Source organism: Danio rerio, chromosome 21 (assembly GCF_052040795.2).
Source record: "Danio rerio strain M-AB ecotype USA chromosome 21, GRCz13ab, whole genome shotgun sequence".
NCBI lineage: Eukaryota > Metazoa > Chordata > Actinopteri > Cypriniformes > Danionidae > Danio > Danio rerio.
The window spans coordinates 31116289-31140099 of NC_141041.1; the positions used below are offsets into that span (position 1 = coordinate 31116289).

Sequence of the window (23811 nt, forward strand, 5' to 3'; positions counted from 1 at the left end):
AGCTCGCTCTGCCTCAGTGTACTGAGGGAGAATTTGAAACGAGATGCTGTGATGATCAAAAGCATCTGACAGCATGAGCCTCGTGGGCATGATGTGCATTAAAAAGCGACTCGTATCTCAATTATTAAATAGGTACAGTTCATCAACTCATCATTGTGTATTCGATAAAAGCAGATGGAAGACATCTGTGAAGGGTGATCTGCTTTCATAATGGCATTTATTATTTGCATGACCTTGCACACACACATTAAAAGTTTTTCTGAGTCAGCATTCTGACTGTCACCTTAAGCAAAGTTAAACATCAATATAATATGGGTACTGTTTTTTTGGTTTGTCACATCCCGTTTGTGTAATCTGATTAACGGGGTCAGGCAAAATAAGGAAGGAGTTTCACTTCAAATCAATCAATTAGTTTTAATTAAATGCATTAAATCGAGTAGTTGATGTACGTTTGTATGTATGCAAATTAGGGTTGCACGGTATACTGGTACTATGGTAGTATCGCAATAGCATGGCTACAAAATACTGGCGGGGCCACAGTAGTTTGTAAACTGCAGTATCGTCATTAATAGTTTATCTACAATAGATAATGATGCATGTATAAAAAGTCATTAAAATGCTCACACGTTTGTGCAACAATAAACCATCTTATTATAAGAGACTGTGAAGCCCTTTAAGGTTACAAAACTGTGTAGAATTTGCACCTTTTATGGTAGCCTATTGCACTTTTTCTAACGCTTCAGTTCGAACGCACATCTGAATCAGTTCATTTCTGTTACTGTTATTATGATTTATTAGTGATCGCAAGAATCTTTTTAAAAGAACGACTCACAAAGTAAAATTTTGAATTACTTTGGATTGTTACCTGAGAAGACTGAACAAAAAAAAAGATAAAAAAACCATACATAGCAACAGGAAACATTGAAACAATTTTGACCACTTTATATAGTCTAATTTTGTTGTAAAAATGCTCTTTTGTACTTAATTTAATTCTTTAAAAATTGTATCTTTATTTTAATGCATTTTTTGTTGGTTAGTTATCTACAAATAAACAAAAAGAATGAATAAATTTTAGGTGAAGTGATGGCAAATACTTCTCAATAATAAGGGAATTCTAAATTACATTCAAGTAGGCCTATTATAACACAAAATATAGTATTTCTGACAATTTTCTTTATAATTTGAGTTATGAATTAGTGTGGCAATACTACTTAATATCGTGATATTTCAGCAGGTATAGTATTGTAAGAATAATTAATGGTATAGCGACAACCTTAATGCATATACGTATACACAAACACACACTTTTTTTATTTAATATTCATGTAGTTTATGTAGTAGCTCTAATCCATTTATGTAGTTTATGTAGTAGCTCTAATCCATTTATTACCCTTTTCTTAAGCATAAACCTTTAAATGAAATTTGCAACATACTGTAGTAAATCTTAAATGCTTTGAAGCAGACTTCCTATTGCTCTGATTTCAAAGTGAAAAGAAGAAAAAAGGTTAAAAAAAAAAAAGAGTAGATTTTAATTGTAAGGACATCCAATGGAATAAACAATCAAATTTGAAAGAAAAAAAGGTTAAAAGTCAGCAAGTGGAGAATCTTTATCTGCAGACAAGTTTGACTCACTTGCTCATTTGTAATATTCGAGATCTAAGCCATGTTAGACAAAAATATTAAATAATTAAACTTATTTCTTTGATTATTTTAATGATAAATTCAACTAATTTAAAACTTTGGTGAATAGAACAGTTATGCAATTGCTTAGCGCAAGCAGGTTTACATAATGGTGAGATTAACATGCTAAATTCACTTGTAATTCTGTACATTAGCTGTCAATAAATTCAAAGTAAGCAGTCAATGACTTCCAAAGTGAGTAATCAATAATGACAGTAGTGAATGCTCTCGCTTCGATCCACTAAGCTATACTGTTGTCATAAATAATAACCATTATACACACACAAGCATGGCTAAATATTTTATTCTGACATAGATCTTTGTTTTAGTATCAATTTGGTACTTAAATAAAAGGCTAATTTGCAGTGGTCTAATAGCAGGAATTCATCCCAGCACATATTTATGGGACCCTTTACAGGAACTATTAGATCAATGTTCGAGGCGATTTACAATGTAGGCTTTATCGACTGTATCCATGGCATTTTGTCGATTACCACAGACAATAATTTTCACTTGTCCCCGAGTTTGTAAAAAAAAAAAATGAACTAACGCAGTTACAGTAGTTGGCACGATGCCCAGACGGTTTAAGAGGACATTTGGTGCTCACGCTTCTGTAAAAAACACTTACAGTTGTCTGCTTATATTGTGCAGTTATCCAGACCATCTTTATGGGGTGAAATTATTTTTGTAAGAGAATCAAAAATCCTGTTACAGAATCTGTAAAACTTGTTTACTGAGAAAATAACCAGATTATCATTTAGTCGGTCATAACTTTGGACAGGCACTGTCTGAAAACCCAATGTACCACATTAGACTTGCGCTAACACACTTATTTATTTTTATTATTTTAGTTTTTAATAATTTATTAAGCAAGATGTTTTAAAGTGATCAAAAAAATCAGAAAGGACATTTATAACATCCCTAAATATTTATGTTAGAAATAAATGCATTTTTATATTCAAAGGGTCCTGAAATAAAATCTATGTCAGTTTTCACTAAATGATTTAATGTCTTTAATAAATATTATTGAGCATCAAATCAGAAAACTGAAAACAAGAGTAATGATGCTTAAATAACTCTTTAACTGCCTGTCCTACCAAATGGTTGACCATATTTTGACTGTTTTAAATAATGACTGTTAAAGCCATTTAACCTAGAATGACTTTTTTAAATAATGGTTCACACACACACACACAGCATTGTTGGTCTATAAAAAAATTAAATTAAAAAAAAAACATATTCCATTGCACTACTATCCCATTCCCTAACCCCATTGTTTTTTTTAGTTTTTTGCTTTTTTTATACAAAAAAAAAAAAAAATTATGTGAAATATTTTATGGCATACTTAAAAAAAAAATTATTTTATGTTTTTAAATAGATTGGTTTTACATATACATATTTTAAGATTATTCATAGTATATGTATTTATTCCGATACATTTATCATATCAACCATTTGGTAAAGGCTGATATTTTAGAAATAAGTGGTTAATTAGTAGTTAAGAAATGCAATCTAAAATGTTTTGTTTCTTATCTATATATAAAAGCAGATATATAATTTAAAATGAATGTATTAAAAATGATGCTTTTAAAATTGAGTTAAAAAAATTGTATGTATATATATATATATATACACATACACACACACACACACACACACACACACGCACATATATATATATATATATATATATATATATATATATATATATATATACATACATACATACATACATACATACATACATACATACATACATACATACATATATATATATACATATATATATATATATACATATATACATATATATATATATACATATATATATATATATATGTATATATATATATATATATATATATATATACATATATATATACATATATATATATATATATATATACATATATATATATATATATATATATACATATATATATATATATACATATATATATATATATATATACATATATATATATATATATATATATATATATACATATATATATATATATATATATATATATATATATATATATATATATATATATACATACACATACAATTTTTTTTTAACTTGAACTCAATTTTAAAAGCATAAGTTTTAATACATTCATTTTAAATTATATATCTGCTGTTACTTTTTTAATAAAAAATACAAATTCAACCATATCCAAATGCTGGAGTCTAGATCATTCTCATTCAAAAGCTTTATCCACTTTGCTACAATTGTAATCATACAGCTTTACATTTTACAGCTATATATTTTACAGCCAGTGCAATTTACTTAAATCTGGGCTTCTGCAGGTTTCACCAAGTTAAATTTGACATTTTTAGGACCATTATGAATTAAATTTATACCTCAATGCTAAAAAGTTTTTCAAATGGCACAGATGGAAAATATTTATATTTGCCATATAAAAAATATTATAATTTATTACATTTAATAAATTACATTTGATAATTTAATAATAATAAATTAAAAATTAAAAAAAATTACTTGGCAAAATATTATAAATATTGTGCCAAAACAAGCAAGCTCTAGTTGTAAACATACAATTTGTTTTCAATGTAAACTTTCTAAAAAATATATTTTAAAACATGGACAATTGTTTTCAAAGTTTGAAAAACTATAATAAACTCAATGTATGCACAACAGTCTCTCCAGTTCTGTGTCCTCAGCAGTAAACGCATGGGGAACTGTTAAACAAATATTATTATGAGCAAAATAATGATACAATTATGCTAAATAGAGTTAAAATGACATATTTAAATAAAAAGTTAAAAGTTTTATTGAGATGGAATGCTGGTTATTGCATGGGTGGTTAAGGCCATATTGGGTAGCTATACATGATCAAAGAAAAATTAAGACCCGTTTAAAAAGATTTAAGACCTACAACACAACATTTCAGTAAATTTAAGACTTTAAGGCCTAAAATTCTGTTTTTGAGATTTAACACATTTTAAGACCCCGTGGACGCCCTGTTAAATGCCACTGACAGACATTACGTAGCAAATAACTTTATAATTTTTGTGTATTTAAAGAAACTCAAGCCGACAAGCTTTTTAATCACTTCCTTTAAATCCTAGTACTTATTCCAATTTCCCGAAGGCGTTGCAAATGTTACTGAACAGATTTCAACTTTGCGCTGTGCTCCAATGTGTTCTTGAATGTGTGCGATTGTCAATGTGTGAATGTATGTGTGTGCATAACAGGATTATGTTTCCCACGCTGGCAGGGCAACAGCCCGACAGAATGAGTCGAGAGCAGAGCGGCTTTCCAAGCGAGTCTAAATATACACATACAAGCATACACTACTTTTAACAACGGTGCAGAAAAGAGTTTGATGAGTTCTTCCAAGTGATTCGTTGCATGGAGAGAAAAAAGGCAGTACCTGTCCTTGCCATTCTGTACTCCCAGAGTGGCTCTCTCAGTGATTGGAGAGTTCCTGCTGCGGCCTGTGCCTGAGGACAGGATGCTGTTCTATAGGGCACATTGAAAAAGCACACAGAGATCAGTGACATGCTGCAGATCACTCATCGGCTCCTCAAGAGACTCTTCACTCACAGTAGAAGGGGTGGGTGTTTTCTTGTGGTCTCCAGAGATCAGAGGACTAGGAGGGACTTTGCTGGAGCTGCCTGAACTGCCTATGTGCTTACTGTCGCCCTGAGGACGCTTGCTGGAAACGGAGCCTGTGGTGGAGGGACGGGGAAAAAAGCAACATGTGAGATTTATGTCCATCTGGTGCTTGACATGGTGCAACAGAATGATAGCTTACTTTGGTCTGTAGATCTGCGGGACTTCAGGTTGGAGGTACTGCGTTGTCCCTTGTGAGAAGGTGATTGGGCGTTGTTTGTGATGTCAGTGCCGGGACGAGCCTTTATTGATAGTTCATCCAGCTAGAAAACAGAGAAAATGGGAAAATGGTTTCAGGGAAATAAGCATTTAATATATGGGATTAGCATTTCAAATCTTAATAATCACACTACTACTGTTAAAATGATCAGAAATAAGTTTGGTATGCAAATCCACAAGTTTCTAATATAAAGTCTATATACAAAAATTTGCAGTATTACTTGTAGTGCTGGACGATAAATCAATTTAACTGAATAACTCAAGGGTGTGTTTACATCGATTTGTTTGAATGAAAATCGGTTTTCACCCTAACATGTAACACTAACCTTTAGGTTCCCATAGTTCCCTGCGCATTTGCCACAGAAACACACAAACAACAGGGCCAGCGAGCTGGGAAAAACTTCGAGAAATGTTGCACACTTTGAAATTAAAAACAAGCACACCCTCCAAAAATAGCATAATTGAGGGCTGTCAGTCACATATTTACCGTCAAACACGCACATTTGAACCTGCACGTGCATGATAAGAAGTAATGCATAAGACAATGGAGAAGACGTGGATATGAAAGAAACTGGTACCGATCTGATCATGAAATCCAACATTGCTGTTTCCGGATATATGACATGACCAAGCCGCATTGACGTTCATTACTGTAAATATTAACACTGATAAAACTTGCTCACTGCACTAGACTAATGCCGAGTTCAGACTGCATGATTTTCAAAGTAGTGGTGTCACAGATGTTTCCAGACTGCATGACTATCTGGGCTAGCGTTTCACATTGCATGACTTTACTATAGGAAGAATCGCCGACAAGTAAAGGGAATTAGCCATTTCTCCTCAACGTTGATAAACTAATTTCTTTCTGTATGAAACGTCAAACAGACACGGTTGCTCCCAAGTCCTGTCAAACCTCCATTAGTTTTTCCTCTATTTCGTGGGTCCAAATAAACCGAAAATGAGCGCTTTTAACTTCTCCCTCAACCACCCGCTGGCCTGCAGCAGGTATACACACACGCACACACAAGTGAATGCTGCTCTCTCATTGGCTGTAGGCGATCGCCGATGTTATTTTCAGTCAAAACTCAATTCACACGGCATGATTTGAATCGCAGACAGCTCCAGATATTTAGCACGCCAAATATCTCACAGGCATCGGCGACTCATCGGCGATTCTCTCAGATTGCATCTTTGATAGTTCATACTGTTTGATTGTCACTCACGTGCACGAGCAGCGATTTTGTACGAATTTATACAAACAAATACAACACAGAACAAAAATGAATAAAACCTCTGAATGCATGGTCATTAAAAAAAATAAATGAAATCATCTTGAAAAAGGTCCCCATTTTAACAATCATTATGAGCTTATTTTCATTGTAAAAATGGAAAATTATATTATTATTATTACTATAAAAGTGTTGCATGCAATTATAAAGAAGTTGTTAAATTTGATCTTTTGTGAAAAAATCTAGGATTTTTAAAAAATGCCATATTACCCAGCCCTAATTATTTGGTAAAATCTGCAGTTAAAGTAACAATAATAAAAAACAAGAATACAAAAAGAACAAAGCAACTTTTTCCACTGCACAGTATGATACCTGTTGTGGTCTCTAACATAGGTTGCTTCTCATAGAGACCCAGGCAAAAAGTGGTGCCCCTTGCTGCTCCTGTATGCTAATTATGCATTTAGGTGAGCAGATAGGACATTTAGGTGGAGCTATGAAACCTGTATCACCAAAGCTACGTGACAATGACAACATAACATTATAATTAATCGTAATTATTAATACTAGTCATACAAAGCAAAATATTAAATAATATAAAAAGTACAAATGGCTCCAACAGTATGAATTGACACCTATCAGCTCGGTTTGGTTTGCATTATCACTGCAATTTAGTACAGGTTAAAAGTTGTGGGAATAATGCTAGAGTTGCACCGCATATACTGCAGTGACTTCCTGAAAAACCTTTCCAGGTCATCCTATCCAGCTATTGGCTTCCAAAAAGTCCAATCAAGATGCTGCCACTATAGATTTTCTTGTCATAGTATAAAAATCGTTTAGTCGTGTAAACCAACAACACAGCACTGGTTGTGGCTGACTGTTTAAATACATCAGGTTTGGGGTCTCAAATCCAATGAAGCTGGTAGTGACTATTCTCTCAGTGATCTGAAGTGTGTATACATCATGTTTTGGTAATGATACAGCTTAGTACAACCAACTACTTGGTGAGGTTACAAATGATTAAAAAAAGCAGCAGGTGGTAGGTATAGTGCCCAGTGGAAAAGCCCCTATAAATAAGCCATAAAAAAAAAAACAGTGCCGTTCCATGCAGTGGAAAAGGTTCTAAAATTAGAATAGTAAAATAAAAAAAAAAAAAGATCAAATAAACAAAACAACTTAACTAAATACAGCAAAAATAGACCAAAAGTGATCAAAACTACAGAAATCAAAAGCAAAATAAAAACAAGAAAATAATACAATAAAACAAAGCAGAAAGCTATTGCATCCATTAAAACTGCATGCACAAACATAAAATCACATGATCTTTAGAATAACATACCTCTGAGTTCCTATAGTCCAGTAATAAGTAAGTTGCCATGACATCATTATATTTTTGGTTGATAAGGGAGTCTTGTATCTCATCTAGAGAGTATCCCATCCGTATCATAATATCTAACAAGGTAGACAAAAGAGTTCAATAAGAAAACAGCTTACAGGATTGACAACAGTGTTTCATATTTACATAACCTTTCAACAAAACTGCGGTTTCATTGGTAGCTCATGTGCATTGTAAGGAGTTTTGGTGGGCGTTTTCCATATTTATCCTAAATATATCCTTAAATGCTATCCAGCAGTAAAAAGCTCTGCTTGCTTAAAAATGTAATTTAATTTAGTGCATCGTTCATACCTGCACTGCAAATACTGTAATATGAATAACACACCAAATTTTAATACTTCGGGTTAGAGATTATCATCCCTAATCCCAAGTATATATAATACAACTAAATATAATCATTTTGAAAGTAGCTACAACCAAAATAAAAGGAAACCTTAATCATGCACAAACCTCTCACAGACACAAGACAGAGAGAAAAGAAACAAGAGATTTGTTAGAAAGCAGGAAAGGTATTTATAACTCACAAAATAAAAAAAAAATGAATTCAGATGAATTCTGGATTAATTCAGATCCTGTCCCATCACCATGATTTATTACCCAATCAAAACCAATCTCTGTCTTAGACCCCACCCACCACCATCACCACAGCCCCGGGCCGCGTCTGCCCCACCTCTCTTCCAACCCCCTGCACTGCTGGGGTGCTGACCTGTCCTCTTAGGGTCCTTGTAGTCAGGCTGGGGTTCGATGTAGGGCTTCAACTCCTCGTCCTCGTGGCCCACATTCATCCACCGGTCCTTCATGATTTGCTGCTGAGTAGAAGCAAGGAGAAAAGGTACAAAGCAATAGGGGTCAGATGAGGTAAAAAGTAGTGTGCTGCAAAAACAGTAGGTTATCAAAGAAAAGCACATATAATCAAGACTTATTCAACAACAACAAAAACAATGGCGAAAAGCTGAATCACTCAATCAGAAAACACACCAATCTGCAAACAGTTGCTCGTGCAGAGTCTAAGCTGTAGACTGTACGCCCACAGATTGCCTATGAACAGTCTGATGCATATTGAACACAAAAATAGCAAAAGCTGCCTAAACCCACCAGATCTGATCAGCTGGCTTTTATGTAATTTCCAGGAATCAATGTTCAAATCTGTCAATTGTGTTTACCAGGTAGCTGCACAGGAAGAACTAAACACTTGATCTGCAATAGTTTGAGGACTAAATTGAATCATACATAAGATGCTCAAAAAAGGTCAATTCATAAGTAGCATTTATTGGGAATCCTAGTTATGCTAATAACTTTAATTATATCTGTTTGGAAGTTTTTCCAAAATAAAAAGGTTACATTTCATCACATTGTTTTAAATAACAGATATGAATATGTTTATTTAAATGTAAAAAAATGTTGCTTATGATACAGTTCTGTATTTTAAGAGAATGGTAAAACAAAGAAACACAATAACTGTTATTGCACACTGAATACGAAATTTTTGTGCGCAATTTTTGCTTGTTAAAGAATAAATTGAACCTCACATTGTGTGAATCATTCAAACCAGGTTTTATTTTTTTTCTCTTTCCGCATCCGAAAAAGTGATTTGACAAATGATTGACAGTTCAGAGCCACAGTACAAGGGAAAAGCTAAATACAGAATGCTGTCATTTGAGCTACAGATAACTTTGACAAACATGCATAAAATAAACACAAAATGTGATGTGCTAACTTCAGTGACTGGCACACCTCTTCCCTGCTGCTACTTGGTGTGTGTGTGTCCATACATTTGACATATTGCCGCGTGATGCCCTTAGACATTATATTAGAAAGCATGGTCCGCTTTCAGTCTGTTGCTTTGACATGTCAACGCGACCACTATTTATTATAATGTCTATAGGTACTGCCAGTCTCAGTTCAAGATTTGTTTACATACGTCAATGTGTGAAGTATCACAAGCAATGCATCAAAATTATGCTGATTTCCTGAAATAAACTTTGCATTTTGGGATAATCATAGCACAGCTCTTTGATAATGGGCTGAACTCTCCTTCTTCTCTTTGCAGTATTAGATGAACACACTTTGTAGAATATTCCTCTTTCTTTTGCTACTTTGGAGAAGAGAGAAGAACAAAGTATCACTGCTTGAACTGACTGTGAAAAACCGCATACGGAAATTACAGACTTCAGTGTGTAAAGACCTTAAGTCTTAAAGTTTAAACCCTGAATAATAAAAGTGACTTAATCTTGAATAGCCAGCATTTCCAGCTGACAGCAAAAGGTCTAGACTTACTTTGCAGCTTTCATCAGGCAAGAAGAGACCACAAGCTGATTGACTAAGTGTCATGTTTGAAAAATATTGTCCTTCCAATAACTAATAGCCACGCAACCAGATGATCATATCTAGCTATATTCAATAGAAAAAAAGAGAGAGCTGTTCAAGAAATTTCTCTTTATTTTCAGCTTTAAATAGAGATCCCTAGTTTGAACTTCCAAAATGCAGATTAAATCTGCCTTAAAAAAGATTTCAATAATTCAAGCAGAGTAATAAGTATATATTTTCTTGTTTTTTCCTGGAAAAAATGTATACCTTTAAATCACAAGATCTTACCTGTCATAAACTCTGGGATCCAATATTAAGCATGAGGGAATTGGTCACATATGCAGAACTACTGTTGCATTTAAAAGTTGTTTTCAACAGACAAGAAAAGACCATTTCAAATAACAGTCTGCACAAGTCTGTGGAGTTTACGTTTGGTTTAGTAAGTCATGGTGTTATCAACCAATCTCTCAATGTAACATATATGGGATGTACAAAATCCTGTCATTCCAGCTTGTACAAATTTAAAAGACCAAGATGCAGATCTGGCAGAAATCCAGAGTGGGCACCAGCAATACCCATACAGTCAGGCCTGGCTAGACTACAACACGATCACCGGCAATAAACAAACTGCTAATATCTTCAGAAAATGACTGATCATTTTGCTTTGCAACACCCTTATAAGCCACATTTTAAAGGAGCTCAATTGAAGTCCACTATATGGAAAAGAATGATGGAATATTTTGCTCAAAAAATATCATTTCTTTATGACTTGAAAGAAATTAAAGTATTGGATGACAAGGAAGTGATTAACTTATCTTTACATTTTTGTTCTGGAACTGAACTTTCCTTTTAAGAGTCTATACTAGCAAACAAAAGTGTCATAGTTTGGAAACGGGTCATTTAGTTCACGTTATTTTTTTATAAGGCAGAGGTGTCAAACTCAGTTCCTGGAGGGTCGCAGCTCTGCATAGTTTAGCTTTGAGACTAATTTAACACACCTGATCAAACCGACTGTGTCCTTTAGGCTTGTTCGAAACCTACAGGTAAGTGGGGCAGTGTTGGAACTAAACTCTGTAGGGCTGCACGGTCATCTTTGCAAACATGATAGCAGTTTCATTGTACTTCTGCTTTGTTCCCAGACAAGCTATTTTAACAATGCATTATTTGTCACTGCAATCCAACAAAAATCAACCACTGTTAGAATGACTTTGAAACAAATGCTTTAATTTTTTGTGCCTTGTGTATCTGATATTTACAGTCCATGAGCATGACTTCCGAAGCGAAAAGTGATGAATATTCAAGGAAAACCATTATGTTCTTGGTAAGAATTGGTTGATTGTAGTTCAAACTCAACACAAATAGACTCCACACTAAACCTCAAAACACAAGCTTCCATTAAGTATTTACTCATAAACAAACCTCAAGGCTCCCTCGCTTGGTTGGGTTGAGAACGAGGAATTTCTTCAGTAAGTTCTCACAGTCGGTTGACATATAGAAGGGAATCCTGTACTTGCCCCTCAAAACCCGTTCACGAAGTTCCTGAAAAGACCATAACAAAATTACTCAGTGCTGAATTGTTGTGTTTTATTAGAAAATTTTTAACAAATCAAACTGCAAAATTATACATGCACACAATGATATCCTCACACTAGCCATATTGCATTACATCATGGTCACAAGCCTCTAACAACACTGAAGCCAATAGATTCGACATATAAACAAGCAGTTGAAAATGATGGACTTAAAGCCTATGCAATAGCATCATTGTGAGGTTTTAAGTTCTGATTAAATTAGTTTTATTAAAATTAATAATCTTAAATTGTTAAATGTTTAAATCATGCTGTTTTCTAAATTAATCTGTAGGCATCAAACCTCTCAGAGTCACACAAGCAACTGCTAATGGTGACAGTCTTGTACCAAACTGTAAGACCTCTTTTGCTCAATCTGTACCAAATTGTGGAATGATTTACCTGTTAGCCTAACATTAGAAAGTTATATAAAAGTTTTTAGTAGTGCTCTTAAAAATGTTTCCCTTACAGCAATTTTATGTAAAGAATTATAATGTTGTGTATATGTATCTATTTTATTTTTATTTTATTTCAAGCTTCCCGTGGACAGGTGCAAAAACACTTAAACAAATGCATTTGGTTCTCCAGTGTAATTGTGATGTCCACGTCAAAATTAATCAATATAAAATTGTAAAAATACTGACAATTACTCTCATTTCGCAATGCTCACCTTTAGGTTCTGTCCATCGAACGGCAAAGAACCACTGACCAGTGTGTACAGTATGACCCCAAGGCTCCAGACATCTACCTCCGGCCCGTCGTACTTTTTCCCCTGAAAGAGCTCGGGGGCAGCATAAGGAGGACTGCCACAAAAAGTATCCAGCTTGTTGCCCAGTGTGAACTCATTACTGAAGCCAAAGTCTGCAATTTTGATGTTCATGTCTGCATCCAGAAGCAGGTTCTCTGCCTGAGAGCGAGAGAGGATTTTTAGCTATTATGTATTTAGGGGTGAAATTAAATAACTGCATGAGCACAGAAGATTAAACTCTCAAAAGCTGGAAAATATATCATATGTACCTTGAGGTCTCTGTGAACAATGCACTTCTGGTGACAGTACTGCACCGCTGATACAATCTGAACACACAAGCACAGACAAATAAAGGATTATTGCACACAAGCGGACTTCTAAAACAAATAGCTCAAGCAAGCAAGGTTGTGTACTGAAATCCAGTGTATCCTACAAAATAGGGTGTCAAAAGTAATTGTATCGATTACAGTAATAGATCATAACAGACTGACGTCATTTATCAGACATGCGCTATATTGCGGTAGCTTACTATGGCGAGGGGGGCGAGAGTGAGTATTTTAAACACACAAACTACTTAAAGTTACAGCAGAAGTCATTTCAATGTAATGGAGAAAATAAGAAGCAAACTTATTCTCGCTCTCTCTTACTGTGGCCCTTTGACCTGCTTGCGTGACTTATTGTTTCCTCTCCTCTCAGCTGTTATGGCGATACTTCTGGATAGACACGAGTGTGTGTCGGCAGAGTGAATTTTCTCCACCGCTTCTATCATGAATCAGCTGTGATAGACGCTGCAGTTTTATCAGTGTCAGATATCGGTGAACAGCACCAGAGTGTTGGAGCCAATCGCAGCCCTTTCTGTTGAGCGTGTGACCAATTGTAAGGGTGTAGGAACTCGCATGACAATGATCAGAAAGCGAGTGGGATATTTACATTTGTTTATTTGCTATAAATGCTCCTGTTGTTTTGTGCATGTATTTGAGGTTTTAAAGGTTAAGATACAGCCCATATATCTGACTCTTTGTATTAAAGGACACATTTGTATTACAAATAATATATAAACATATTTATACATTTAAATACAAAAATTCTTGTGCAGTGATGTAAAATATAATTGTGTATTGAAAGCATCGTCAATGCAGCATGATATCGAATTGAGCCGAATGGATGACATGATAATTGTAATTGAACCAAACCCTGAGACCAGTGTAGGTTCACATGTCTACTATAGAACCTGCAGGATTTGGTGCCATTTAAATACAGTTCTTTAGAAAGAAATTACAGACAAGAACATTAAGCAATGTTAAAGAGTTTCTTGATATAAAGAAATCACCAGGTTACACTTTAAATCAGTAAACCTAAAAGTAATAAAAACCTGTTTGCTATACTGGATCATCTCAATTTCTTGCACAATAATAAATAAGCAGTTTGTAAAAAAAAAAAAATGCAACTAAGCTGTTCAACTGAAACAACATTTTTCAATAAAAAGCTGTTCCTTAATATTATCCAACATAGTTTTGTGCACCTTTGTTAAAATATTAGTCCAGGCACAGGTACCATTTTAAGCGTCAATTTAATTACAACTGATTGGAATGAATAAATTATTGCTTGAATTAACACCTCAAAAAGAGAAATCTTAAGCGATTTACATCTTGTTTGAACTACGTTTAGCTGTGATCATACAAACTATACCAAGCATACGTATATACATCCACTATATCAGCATTAAATATTAAAGCTAAACAGCTGATGTGTTTATGGTCCCTTTGGTGCTTTGTTCTCATGCAACAGCAATATCAAATATGCACAAGCGAGCGATTAAAAACCCAAATGCACAGCATCTCACCTGTCTGAATTTGGCTCGGGCCTCTTTCTCTTTCATTCTGCCATGGGCTACGAGGTAATCAAACACCTCACCTGCAAACCAAGAAGAGAAACAACAGTCACGGTTAGAAAAGAAACAGCTGCACAAACTAAAAAAAGCAAGCAAAGGTCTGGCTCTAGCATTATCCAAGCCTATAGTACCTTACCATTTAAACTTGAGAAACAAATAAACAGCCTTAGGTGACTGACGCAATAAACTTTGTTTGACTTAGTTGTCAAATTCAAAGTATTGGATTCTGGACTGTATTTACATGACATACAAAATAGTTTCCTATGAAGTTCTGTCTCAGCAGTAGGATGTTTTTGCAGCTGTTTCCTAAAGATCCTCTCAATGTTTGTGTAAAGAAAACAAAAACATTTACAGCCAATATACCCACACAAATAGAATAGAGATATTGTTACAGATATCCCACCTTAAAATGAATATTGTATCATTTATTTGATTTTAGGGTTCCTGCAAGTTTCATCAAGTAAAAATGTAAGACTTTTTAAGCCCCTTTTAAGAGCAATAAAGGCCGGTTTACACAGTGATTTTTTTATAATCCTGAACGATTGTAGCATATCAGACTGCACAAACATGGCTCTCATGTCGCACTGTAAGATTTTAGCTGTCAAAGTCAGACTGAACGACGTTGAAGACACGCTAAGCACGAAAGAAAACACCCCCTGGAGTTTGACATTCATCCACCCGTGACACGTTCACTATACCGCGTTCTAAAATGATTCCTCATAACAAATGTAAACAATCTGTAGCAGCAATTTTGCACCCGGCGTGTCTTAGTAAAAAAAACAGGAAAAAAAAAAACTGTTTCGACATTTCTCCGTGGTCGTTTGAATTGTCGAATGGATTGTGTCACATAATACGGAGCTCAAAATGTTTCTTGGATTGATGTTTACTGCAGAAAAGTGTCTGAAATCTTCTAACACTGCCAGAATTTCATCGGAGGAAAAATCTGATCACAACAGGCACTAAGCGGCTGTCAGTGAACATGTCAAACCAATGATCAAAGACCACCAATTTTAGCCTACGATTTCAGAAATCTTAGGATTTCCCAAATTTGTCTCAGATGACAAAATCGTGGCTGAAATCTCACAGTGTGAGCAGGGCTTAAGAATGAAATTTAGACTTATACAGAATTAAACACTAAGCATTTTTCCTAATGGCCCGGTATTATAATGAGTAATCAAGTAATTATTTTTAGTTTCTTTTCCCTGATTAGGGAATTTTGTTTGGGGATTTTGCTGTAAAAATGTCCAAAAGCTGTTGCTCGTCTCTTTGCAACAATAAAAATGATTTTATTGAGATGTATTGTTGATCATTAGATGGATTAAGTAGCTTTACTCGGACAAAGCAAAACTAAGATCGTTAAATGATTGAGGACCTACAGCCCAATATTTCAGTGAATTTAAGACTTTTTAAAGCCTAAAATGTAGTTCTTGATATTCAAGATATTTTAAGACCCAGAAGTCACTCTGGATTTATAGATGTTGTTCCAAAACTGTATACATGTCTAAATCTATAAAAAGAATATTGTGAGAAATGTTGGTAACAAAGCAGGTTGGTTTCAATTTAAACTAACTTACATTGCTAGCACAGAACTAAAAAAAAAAAAAAAAAAAAAAAGTATGTAACTTTTACAAAGTATGGAACTAAATACTTGTTGGACTATATAGATGTAAAAGTATGGAAACCAAAACAATTCGTTTTCAAATATTTTCAGCACAAGAATGAAAAAAGTTGTGTAGTGTAAATTACCATTTCCGAGTAGACTATCTTTATACTTTATGGTTAAACATTCCAGGTGGATTAGATTTAGATCGATTACTTTAAAAGAATTTCATGCATTAGTATGCAGTAATATTTGCATTTCAGTTCACAGTGCATTTTCATTTTCATAATTTTGATAATTAACAGGGACAGTGATCAGAACTATAGCCACATCCTGTTTATTGTAAACTGCAGAGGTGTTCAAGAACAGCTGAACATCCCTGCATAGTGAGAAAAGAAACATTATTGCTTGTGGAGGGGGTGGACAAAAGGAGGTTAGATTGAGTTTGGCGAGCTCTGACCTCCGCTGGCATATTCCATCACCAAGTAGAGGGTCTTCTCAGTCTCAATCACCTCAAATAACTTCACTGCATGAGAACAAGAGGAAAAAGAATGTAAAAATGTGACACGTTCTTTTGTTTAAATTTACAAATCAGCATTGTTGGATGAACTCTACAAATCTATTGGATTAGAGTTATTCCCAAGAGGTTCCATGCTCACCAAATCCAGTTGCACAGAAAAACACTGACATTTGGGCAAGGATTAATGAACCCAAATTAAAAGGGGAAACCTGGAGATTCAAGCTGAGAGACTTAAGGGTGATTTGTCTGTCGGCTAAGCTCACCGATATTTGGGTGATTCAAGAGCTTCATGATCCTCACCTCCCGAAATAGCTGAAAATGGAGACAGGAGATGTCAATGTGTGGCAAACAGATGATGTGTTTGTCCTTCATAGAGTAAATATTTCAAGCTTGTGAACACATGAGTAAGATGTGGTTATAAACTTCCCCACCGGCCCCCCAACCAACAGACTCTTCATTTCAGGAAGTATTTGAGTCTAATTTCCTATAATTAGCTGCTGTTGGCCCTACAGAGAAAACATTTTGCGTCTTGAAAGTCATGAGGCAACAGGAAGAGACACAACTTAACCGGGGTGGGAGAGTTAAAAGAAAACAAACGATAACTTCTGAAATTGCATTCTGACCCAAGTGAACCTGAGTAGGACAGGTCACGCTCACCTTTTGAAGACTGGAGGAGTTGAGCTGAGTCTTGTCTATGATCTTCACCGCCACCTGAAGGAGAGGGTGAAGAGTTTGGTTAGGGTAAACGCTTGGGAAAAGCCCCGAGGCAGCAGGCGCAGACAACAGCCTTGCTCTGCCTTCATACTGATCACAATCTCACATCATCAGGAAACAATTCACCGCGCTGCATTGAGAGATTAAAGTGAGCTGCTCCTGTGGTGAACACACACACACACACACACACACACACACACACACACACACACACCAACCAAGAGTTTCACCTTCGCCCCCTTTTCTCTATCGGTATTAAACCTCTCTGTGGCCAGGAGTCACATGGTGTCTTATCGGTGTCTCAGACACCAGGCAGTCTCATATTTGCAGGCACAGAGATCCAAAAACAAGCCTGGCTGAATGTTAAGTGCGCTGCAGCAATCAGAGTCTAAATGAAAACTACATTAGAAAATGTCCCAGGATCAGCTCACTTACAACGCACTGTACATGTATGGCTGAGTAGAACTTGCATAGCATTTGTATGCATTCACAGCTGACAACATCCATCTATTACATGCAAATTAGTAGGGCTGGGAGATAAAATTGGTATCAATATTAATTGACCAAACGAAATTGTCAATATTGATAAAAAAAAGATTCGGTATGTAGTTTCGGTATGAACTATGAAGCGATATAGTTTTATTAAAATGTGGCCACTGAGCGTGCGCCTTGAAAGCAATGCCAATAAGCTCAGGGTGTAGTTTGTAATTTCCAATGGAGGCTAACGACTTGCATGACACAAGTATGAGCACATTGTGCAAGCGGCGCACGACATGCATTTTTCAGGCACACCTAGTTGAAAACATCTGAACTTTTCCAAATGAGATTCATGCAAGTACATATCACTAATCTGCTTGTACACTTTGTATGGAATACACACATTTCAGTAATAACAGTAGACTAACACAACGCATCCAAACACTGCTGCGATTTTTACTTTTCTCCATAAACTTGTCATCACGAAACCATCTTGATGGTTGCTTAGTTATGAGAGACGCCAGGGGAGTGCGAGCACAACGCCCTTTGTAAAGGTCAAGGAAACCACGCGCTCCCGTTTGCCACTTTAGGTCAAAATAACAACACATGCGAAAATGATTGCGGTGGGTAGTAGCAGTAAGGAGATTGTAATTAAAAAAGGATGCAAGGATGTCCCCAGAGTGGCTTTTTTGGTTTCTTTACTTGTGCATCCCAGTCACTAGCTCCCATCTAAAAGAGTTTTTACCATAGGGGTAATAATATCGTCATCCAACTTCACAATTTTTAATGTTTAGTATGTATTTGAATAATGAGGCAGGTTCCTTTACCTAAAAGCTCAGATTTTATTATCATCATTTGTTTTGTTAACAGAGTTTGAGGTTTACTGTATCATTATTATTCACACCTTTACACCTTTTCAACCTTAGTTGCACAGATTTTGTAACATTTTATTTATCAAGTTTGAGAATCTCTTAAACATGTTTACTTTATTTTAAAGAGATCGGATATCGTTTCAATATTTTTGCTTTTGACTATTAAAATAAATTGCCTTAGTAATGTTGGTAAATTTAAATATAGTGGTTAAATAACAAAAAACCTAATATTTCTAAATGTATTTGTAAAAAATATTCAATTTTCGATATCGAATGATATGAAACATACCGTGATTTTTTTGTGCAATATCACTCAGCCCTACAAACTACTGCCACTTTTTTTGCACAATCTTTAGCAAATCAGCGAATCTATTTGATAATGAGAAGTAGAGTAACAAAGCACCTTAAATTGAAAAATTGAAAAAATGACAATCCTGGTCTATCTCAGTGGATAAAGAGGATGACCTCTTGCCTTGCTTTAGAAAAAATAACCTATTTTTTAAGAAAGGAAATTAACATATTTGGACTATTTGAAATTTTTTAGATTTTTTAGAGAATCTAAATGGAGACTGATGGGTACTGAAAGTATACAGATTAGATAAATATGTTATTGCGGTATTATTGAATATTAGTATTAGTATTTATATATATTTTTAAAGTGCATTAAGTTATTTTGAATCTATATTATTATTTTTGATTTTGCATTTTTTTGTTAAACTGAAAAATTAAATCTTTATCAACTTGTATGATAATGTTTAAAATAAAAATGTTGTTAAAAATAAATAAAAATAAAACACCTTAAAGTAATGAAAGAACAATACTTGTTGATTGTAGATTCAGATCTGATAAAAACTGATTGGCTATAAATGTCACAAGCTGGAATATTTTTTACAAAAATAACATGCACTTATGTAAAAATCATAATAAGATCAATAATATGCATTTATAAAAGAGATGGAATAGAAAAAAATTGACAAATTCCAAACGCATTCCTTTAATTTCCTCCTAATTGTGAAATTAATCAATGAAAAACTATTTGTTAATGAAGTTGAGCAATAACCTTTTTCTTGTTATTTCATGTCTCATTACCTCACTTATGTTGTTAATTTAAAAAAAAAAATTAAATATATAAGATTTAGAATCTGTTGTAGTCTTTATTATGAATTAGGCCCACGCGGAATCTGCATGCAGACATCCGCAGATTTTTAGCCCATCATTAAGTCTATGAAATTATTTGTGTAAATTGATATTTATTCAACTATTATATTTAGTTAAATTAATATTATAATGATATAATCATTAAAATATTCCTATTATTTATATACAAAACAGTTTGTAAAGTATTTTTCTGTCTTTTAGTAGATATATCAATGCAGATACTTGCTTTGTTTACCAAATAAATAGATCTAATTAGATTTGCATTGTAAACATTAAATACAAGATAAAATGTATTACTTTTTATTACATATACTCACTTTTTAGTTGTCATTAATCATTCCGCATAAATCCTCAGATTTTTGACAAAATTCTCTGCAGAAATGGCAAAAAAAATGTCCGTAGATTCTGTCTGGGTCTAATAATGATGTACAAGCAATAGCAATTGCTAATTTCCCTTAGCAGTACTGAAAACGCGACTTACTGTTACACCCAAAACAATTATGTGCACATGATTTATTCGACACCTGACAGATACCTGATAACCAAAGAATTCTTAGTAACCTGAGCAACAGCCAAAGCAAAAGTTAGGTCAATGTCATCCCCACTTTTATGTGTACTCTTTTTTTGAGAGGGCTCAGGTGGCGCTGCTGCTGTTGCTTTCAGATCTAATAGTCATCAGACCTGAGCTAACTGAACAGCATGTTATTTTCTTTTCTGCCTTATGGAGATCAAAAAAATGATTCAAGCGCATTCCACCCAGCAGTTAAACCGCATGCCTTTTAAACAGTTTAATTAGGAGCATTTTTCTTCAGGGCTCAATGCAGTCCTCACCTCTTTGCCGGTGAGGATGTGTTTGGCCAGTTTGACCTTGGCGAAGTTGCCTTTGCCGATGGTTTTGAGGAGCCTGTAGCAGCCGATGTGTGGCTGCTCGTCTGCTGTGGAGTGGGGCATAGTGCTGCGCCCACCGGGCTTTGAGTCCGAGTGAGACTGCAAAATAGGAAAGAGAGAGAAAAAAAAAACAGTTTAGGCCAGTGTTTGTTTTTTCCGACTATTCCAGACCACAGCTCTTCACCTGGGAACAGTTATGATGGCTGAACCTAAAATGCACAGATGGGGAGGTTTGCAGAGCACTGCTGTAATAATATCCTTATCAGAGCTCGGGTAATTCTGATTGGATGGGACTGTCGCCAGTCGCCATCTGATTCTCACACTAAGCAGACATGCAGAGGGAGGCAGAGATGAAGAGTGAGGTAGAAAAGGGAAGAGGCTGTGAAAGAGTGGAGATTAAGGATGTACCACAATTTCAGCTGAAAATGACTTTTGGTTTTTGACTGAAAGAGAAAACAGAAATCTTGGCCAAAAATAAGAACCGAAAACACGTTGACAAACAATAAATAAAATGCTTCAGGTTTAGTTCAAGTGCACAGACAAATTTCATGTCGTTTAGACACACACACCACTTTAGACAAGAATAATGTGGCAAATCCTCTACAGTCAATATATTAAACAGGAATGCAGAAGTATTCTCTATATTTAACATAATCAACTTAACGTACATCTTTACGTCCCAATGGCAGAATAACACGCACTACCTCATGGTTATTGCTAGCACATTAATTATTATTAAAGAGAATTTTCCGATTGCATTTTAGCACATCTTACCAAGCACATCAGATGATTAAGATCATATTTTATATGAGCAGGAAGAGAAGCATCTAACATTTCTACACAAAAGTATGACTTTAGACTATTCTGGATGATATTTCACACCACATTCAAACCTTCTGGGTCAGTAAAAAAAATGTTGGTGAAACTGAATTTTGAGCAGCCATTACTCCAGGCTCATATGATCCTTCAAGAATATTTAAAAGAGTCATTAGAGCCTTGTGAGATCCACTTGCTATTTTCCCCATTTGTAAGTTTTCTGGACTCCTTTTAATAGCTAAAAAGCATTTACTCAACAAACAGCAAGTCCAATTAATGTAAATTATAAAACCCATTTAATCTAAGCATTGAATTAGATTTATCAGGGTGGCTATGGATTTCATCAAGTCAGATTTGAAACTTTTTAGACCTTTTTAAGACCATTATGAATTACATTTCAGATGTATACAAGGTTAAACACTAACAATTTAAACTAATGGCCTAGTTAAAACATGTTTAAAAAATGTAATGTTATTGTAAGGAAGATTTTTAAACCTATTGGCAAATGGAGTAATAAATAAACCTTTATTGAGATGCAATGTCTGTGATTAGATGGGTGTTGGCCCTATTGGGTAGCTTTACATGGGCATAGGAAAATTAAAGGTGATTGTCTTCAGAGCCATTTTTTGTTGTGCTGGTTGAAATTGTTTTTGCATTCCAATAGTAATGATTCAAGTAAATGATCTAAATGTATTTATATGTATTTTATATTCTGGGTGAGGCATAAGACAAAAAAAATGTCCATCCAATTAAATATTGTCAGGCCAACAATTCCCATAATTCTGATAATGTTGATTTGTACATCTCTTCACGCAGATCCGCCATTTGTGCGTACACGAGTGAATGCTCGCTGCACATTCACATGCAGACGATACAATCACAGGAGTAAAATTAAATGCTGAACTGAAACTTTTCAACATCTTGAATGAATATTGGAGTTACTTTTGCATGCTGGAGGAAGGATGAATGTGTTGTTTTTTTGAATGTGTTATATGCACAGAAGTGTTGTTCATCCACTGAAATCCTCTGGGGAAAGATTGATGTGACCATTTTCATTTTTAATAAGGCTTTTTACAGCATCGATAATGTCGATTTTTAAGTTTAACAACAAAACATAAGTAAATAGCACTATTCCGCCTAGCTCGCTTTACTGAGGTCAAGTTGGTTTTATATACATTTGTTTATTTTTTAACAATGACAACCTGTGAAGCACTATACTGTTTAGCTAAACTGAAATGGCATATACGTATATCTTAGTAATAAGTGTAATACCTGCATGTCGCTGGCCAAACACTAAGCATATAGTCGCTTTAGGACAACACGCATAAGAGAGTGAGACCATAATGACAAGTTCTGCTTGCTACTCAAGTGAAAACATTCTAGATATAACACAGTTTTTCATTGAGAATTGTAGTATTTTAAAGTACTTTACAATTTTCTAACTGGCGAATGACATGAAGGCAGGGGAGGGATTGTGTTTCAAAGATATAATGCTAAACCTTTAGCATTTTTGCTTTTAAAAGTTAGAAGATATAAGACCCTGCAGATACGCTGATTTATGGGCAAGACAAACGGTGTCGTTCAGAATTCATAATTAAAGAGTTCATCCAAAAATGACTTTTTACTCACTATTTACTTGCCCTGATGTGGTTCTTAACCATTTTAAGTTCTTTCTTCAGTTAAAAACAAAAAATTATTTGATGAAAGCTGAAAACCATTAACCATTTTTTAGAAAAAACAACAACAAAAAAAGTAAATGATAACCAGTTTTCAGCTTCCTTCAAAATAATATGAGTGAATGATGACTAAATTTTTTGTTTAGAGTCTTGCATTTTGATAGACAACAATACATAATGAGCTTTAATTAGGTGTACTGCATTGCCTTTTAATTATTAATATAAAAAATGTAACAAATTGTGTCACATTCCATATTATATGGCTAATTTCTTTCATAATTTTTATGGTTGGATTCTGCAATTTCATAATCCACTGGGATTTACTAAGAAAGCGGGTATGACAGCTGCCATGCACAAAAGCTGCCCTTATTTAGAATAGAGGCTAAGATCAATATTTCTATGAACAACACTT

General features: G+C 34.5%; 1 protein-coding gene across 50 annotated transcripts in view; it reads right to left on the minus strand.

Annotated features, from left to right (window-relative positions):
* Positions 1–23811, minus strand: part of mark2a (MAP/microtubule affinity-regulating kinase 2a) — a 60630-nt gene that overhangs the window by 13509 nt on the left and 23310 nt on the right. For 14 of the 50 annotated variants that reach the window (XM_087301478.1, XM_087301473.1, XM_087301470.1 and 11 more), the window contains exons 2-14: positions 20851–21006; positions 17456–17509; positions 17062–17110; positions 16739–16804; positions 14631–14701; positions 13057–13113; positions 12710–12946; positions 11891–12010; positions 8871–8970; positions 8108–8220; positions 5466–5586; positions 5255–5379; positions 5082–5170 (exon numbers count right to left, since the gene is read on the minus strand). In XM_087301478.1, coding sequence (XP_087157604.1) covers positions 5082–5170; positions 5255–5379; positions 5466–5586; positions 8108–8220; positions 8871–8970; positions 11891–12010; positions 12710–12946; positions 13057–13113; positions 14631–14701; positions 16739–16804; positions 17062–17110; positions 17456–17509; positions 20851–21006 — 1358 coding nt within the window. Of the gene's footprint in view, positions 1–5081; positions 5171–5254; positions 5380–5465; positions 5587–8107; positions 8221–8834; positions 8974–11890; positions 12011–12709; positions 12947–13056; positions 13114–14630; positions 14702–16738; positions 16805–17061; positions 17111–17455; positions 17510–20850; positions 21007–23811 lie in introns of all 50 variants that reach the window. The other 36 variants (XM_087301474.1, XM_087301462.1, XM_087301460.1 and 33 more) reach the window with 3 other exon arrangements.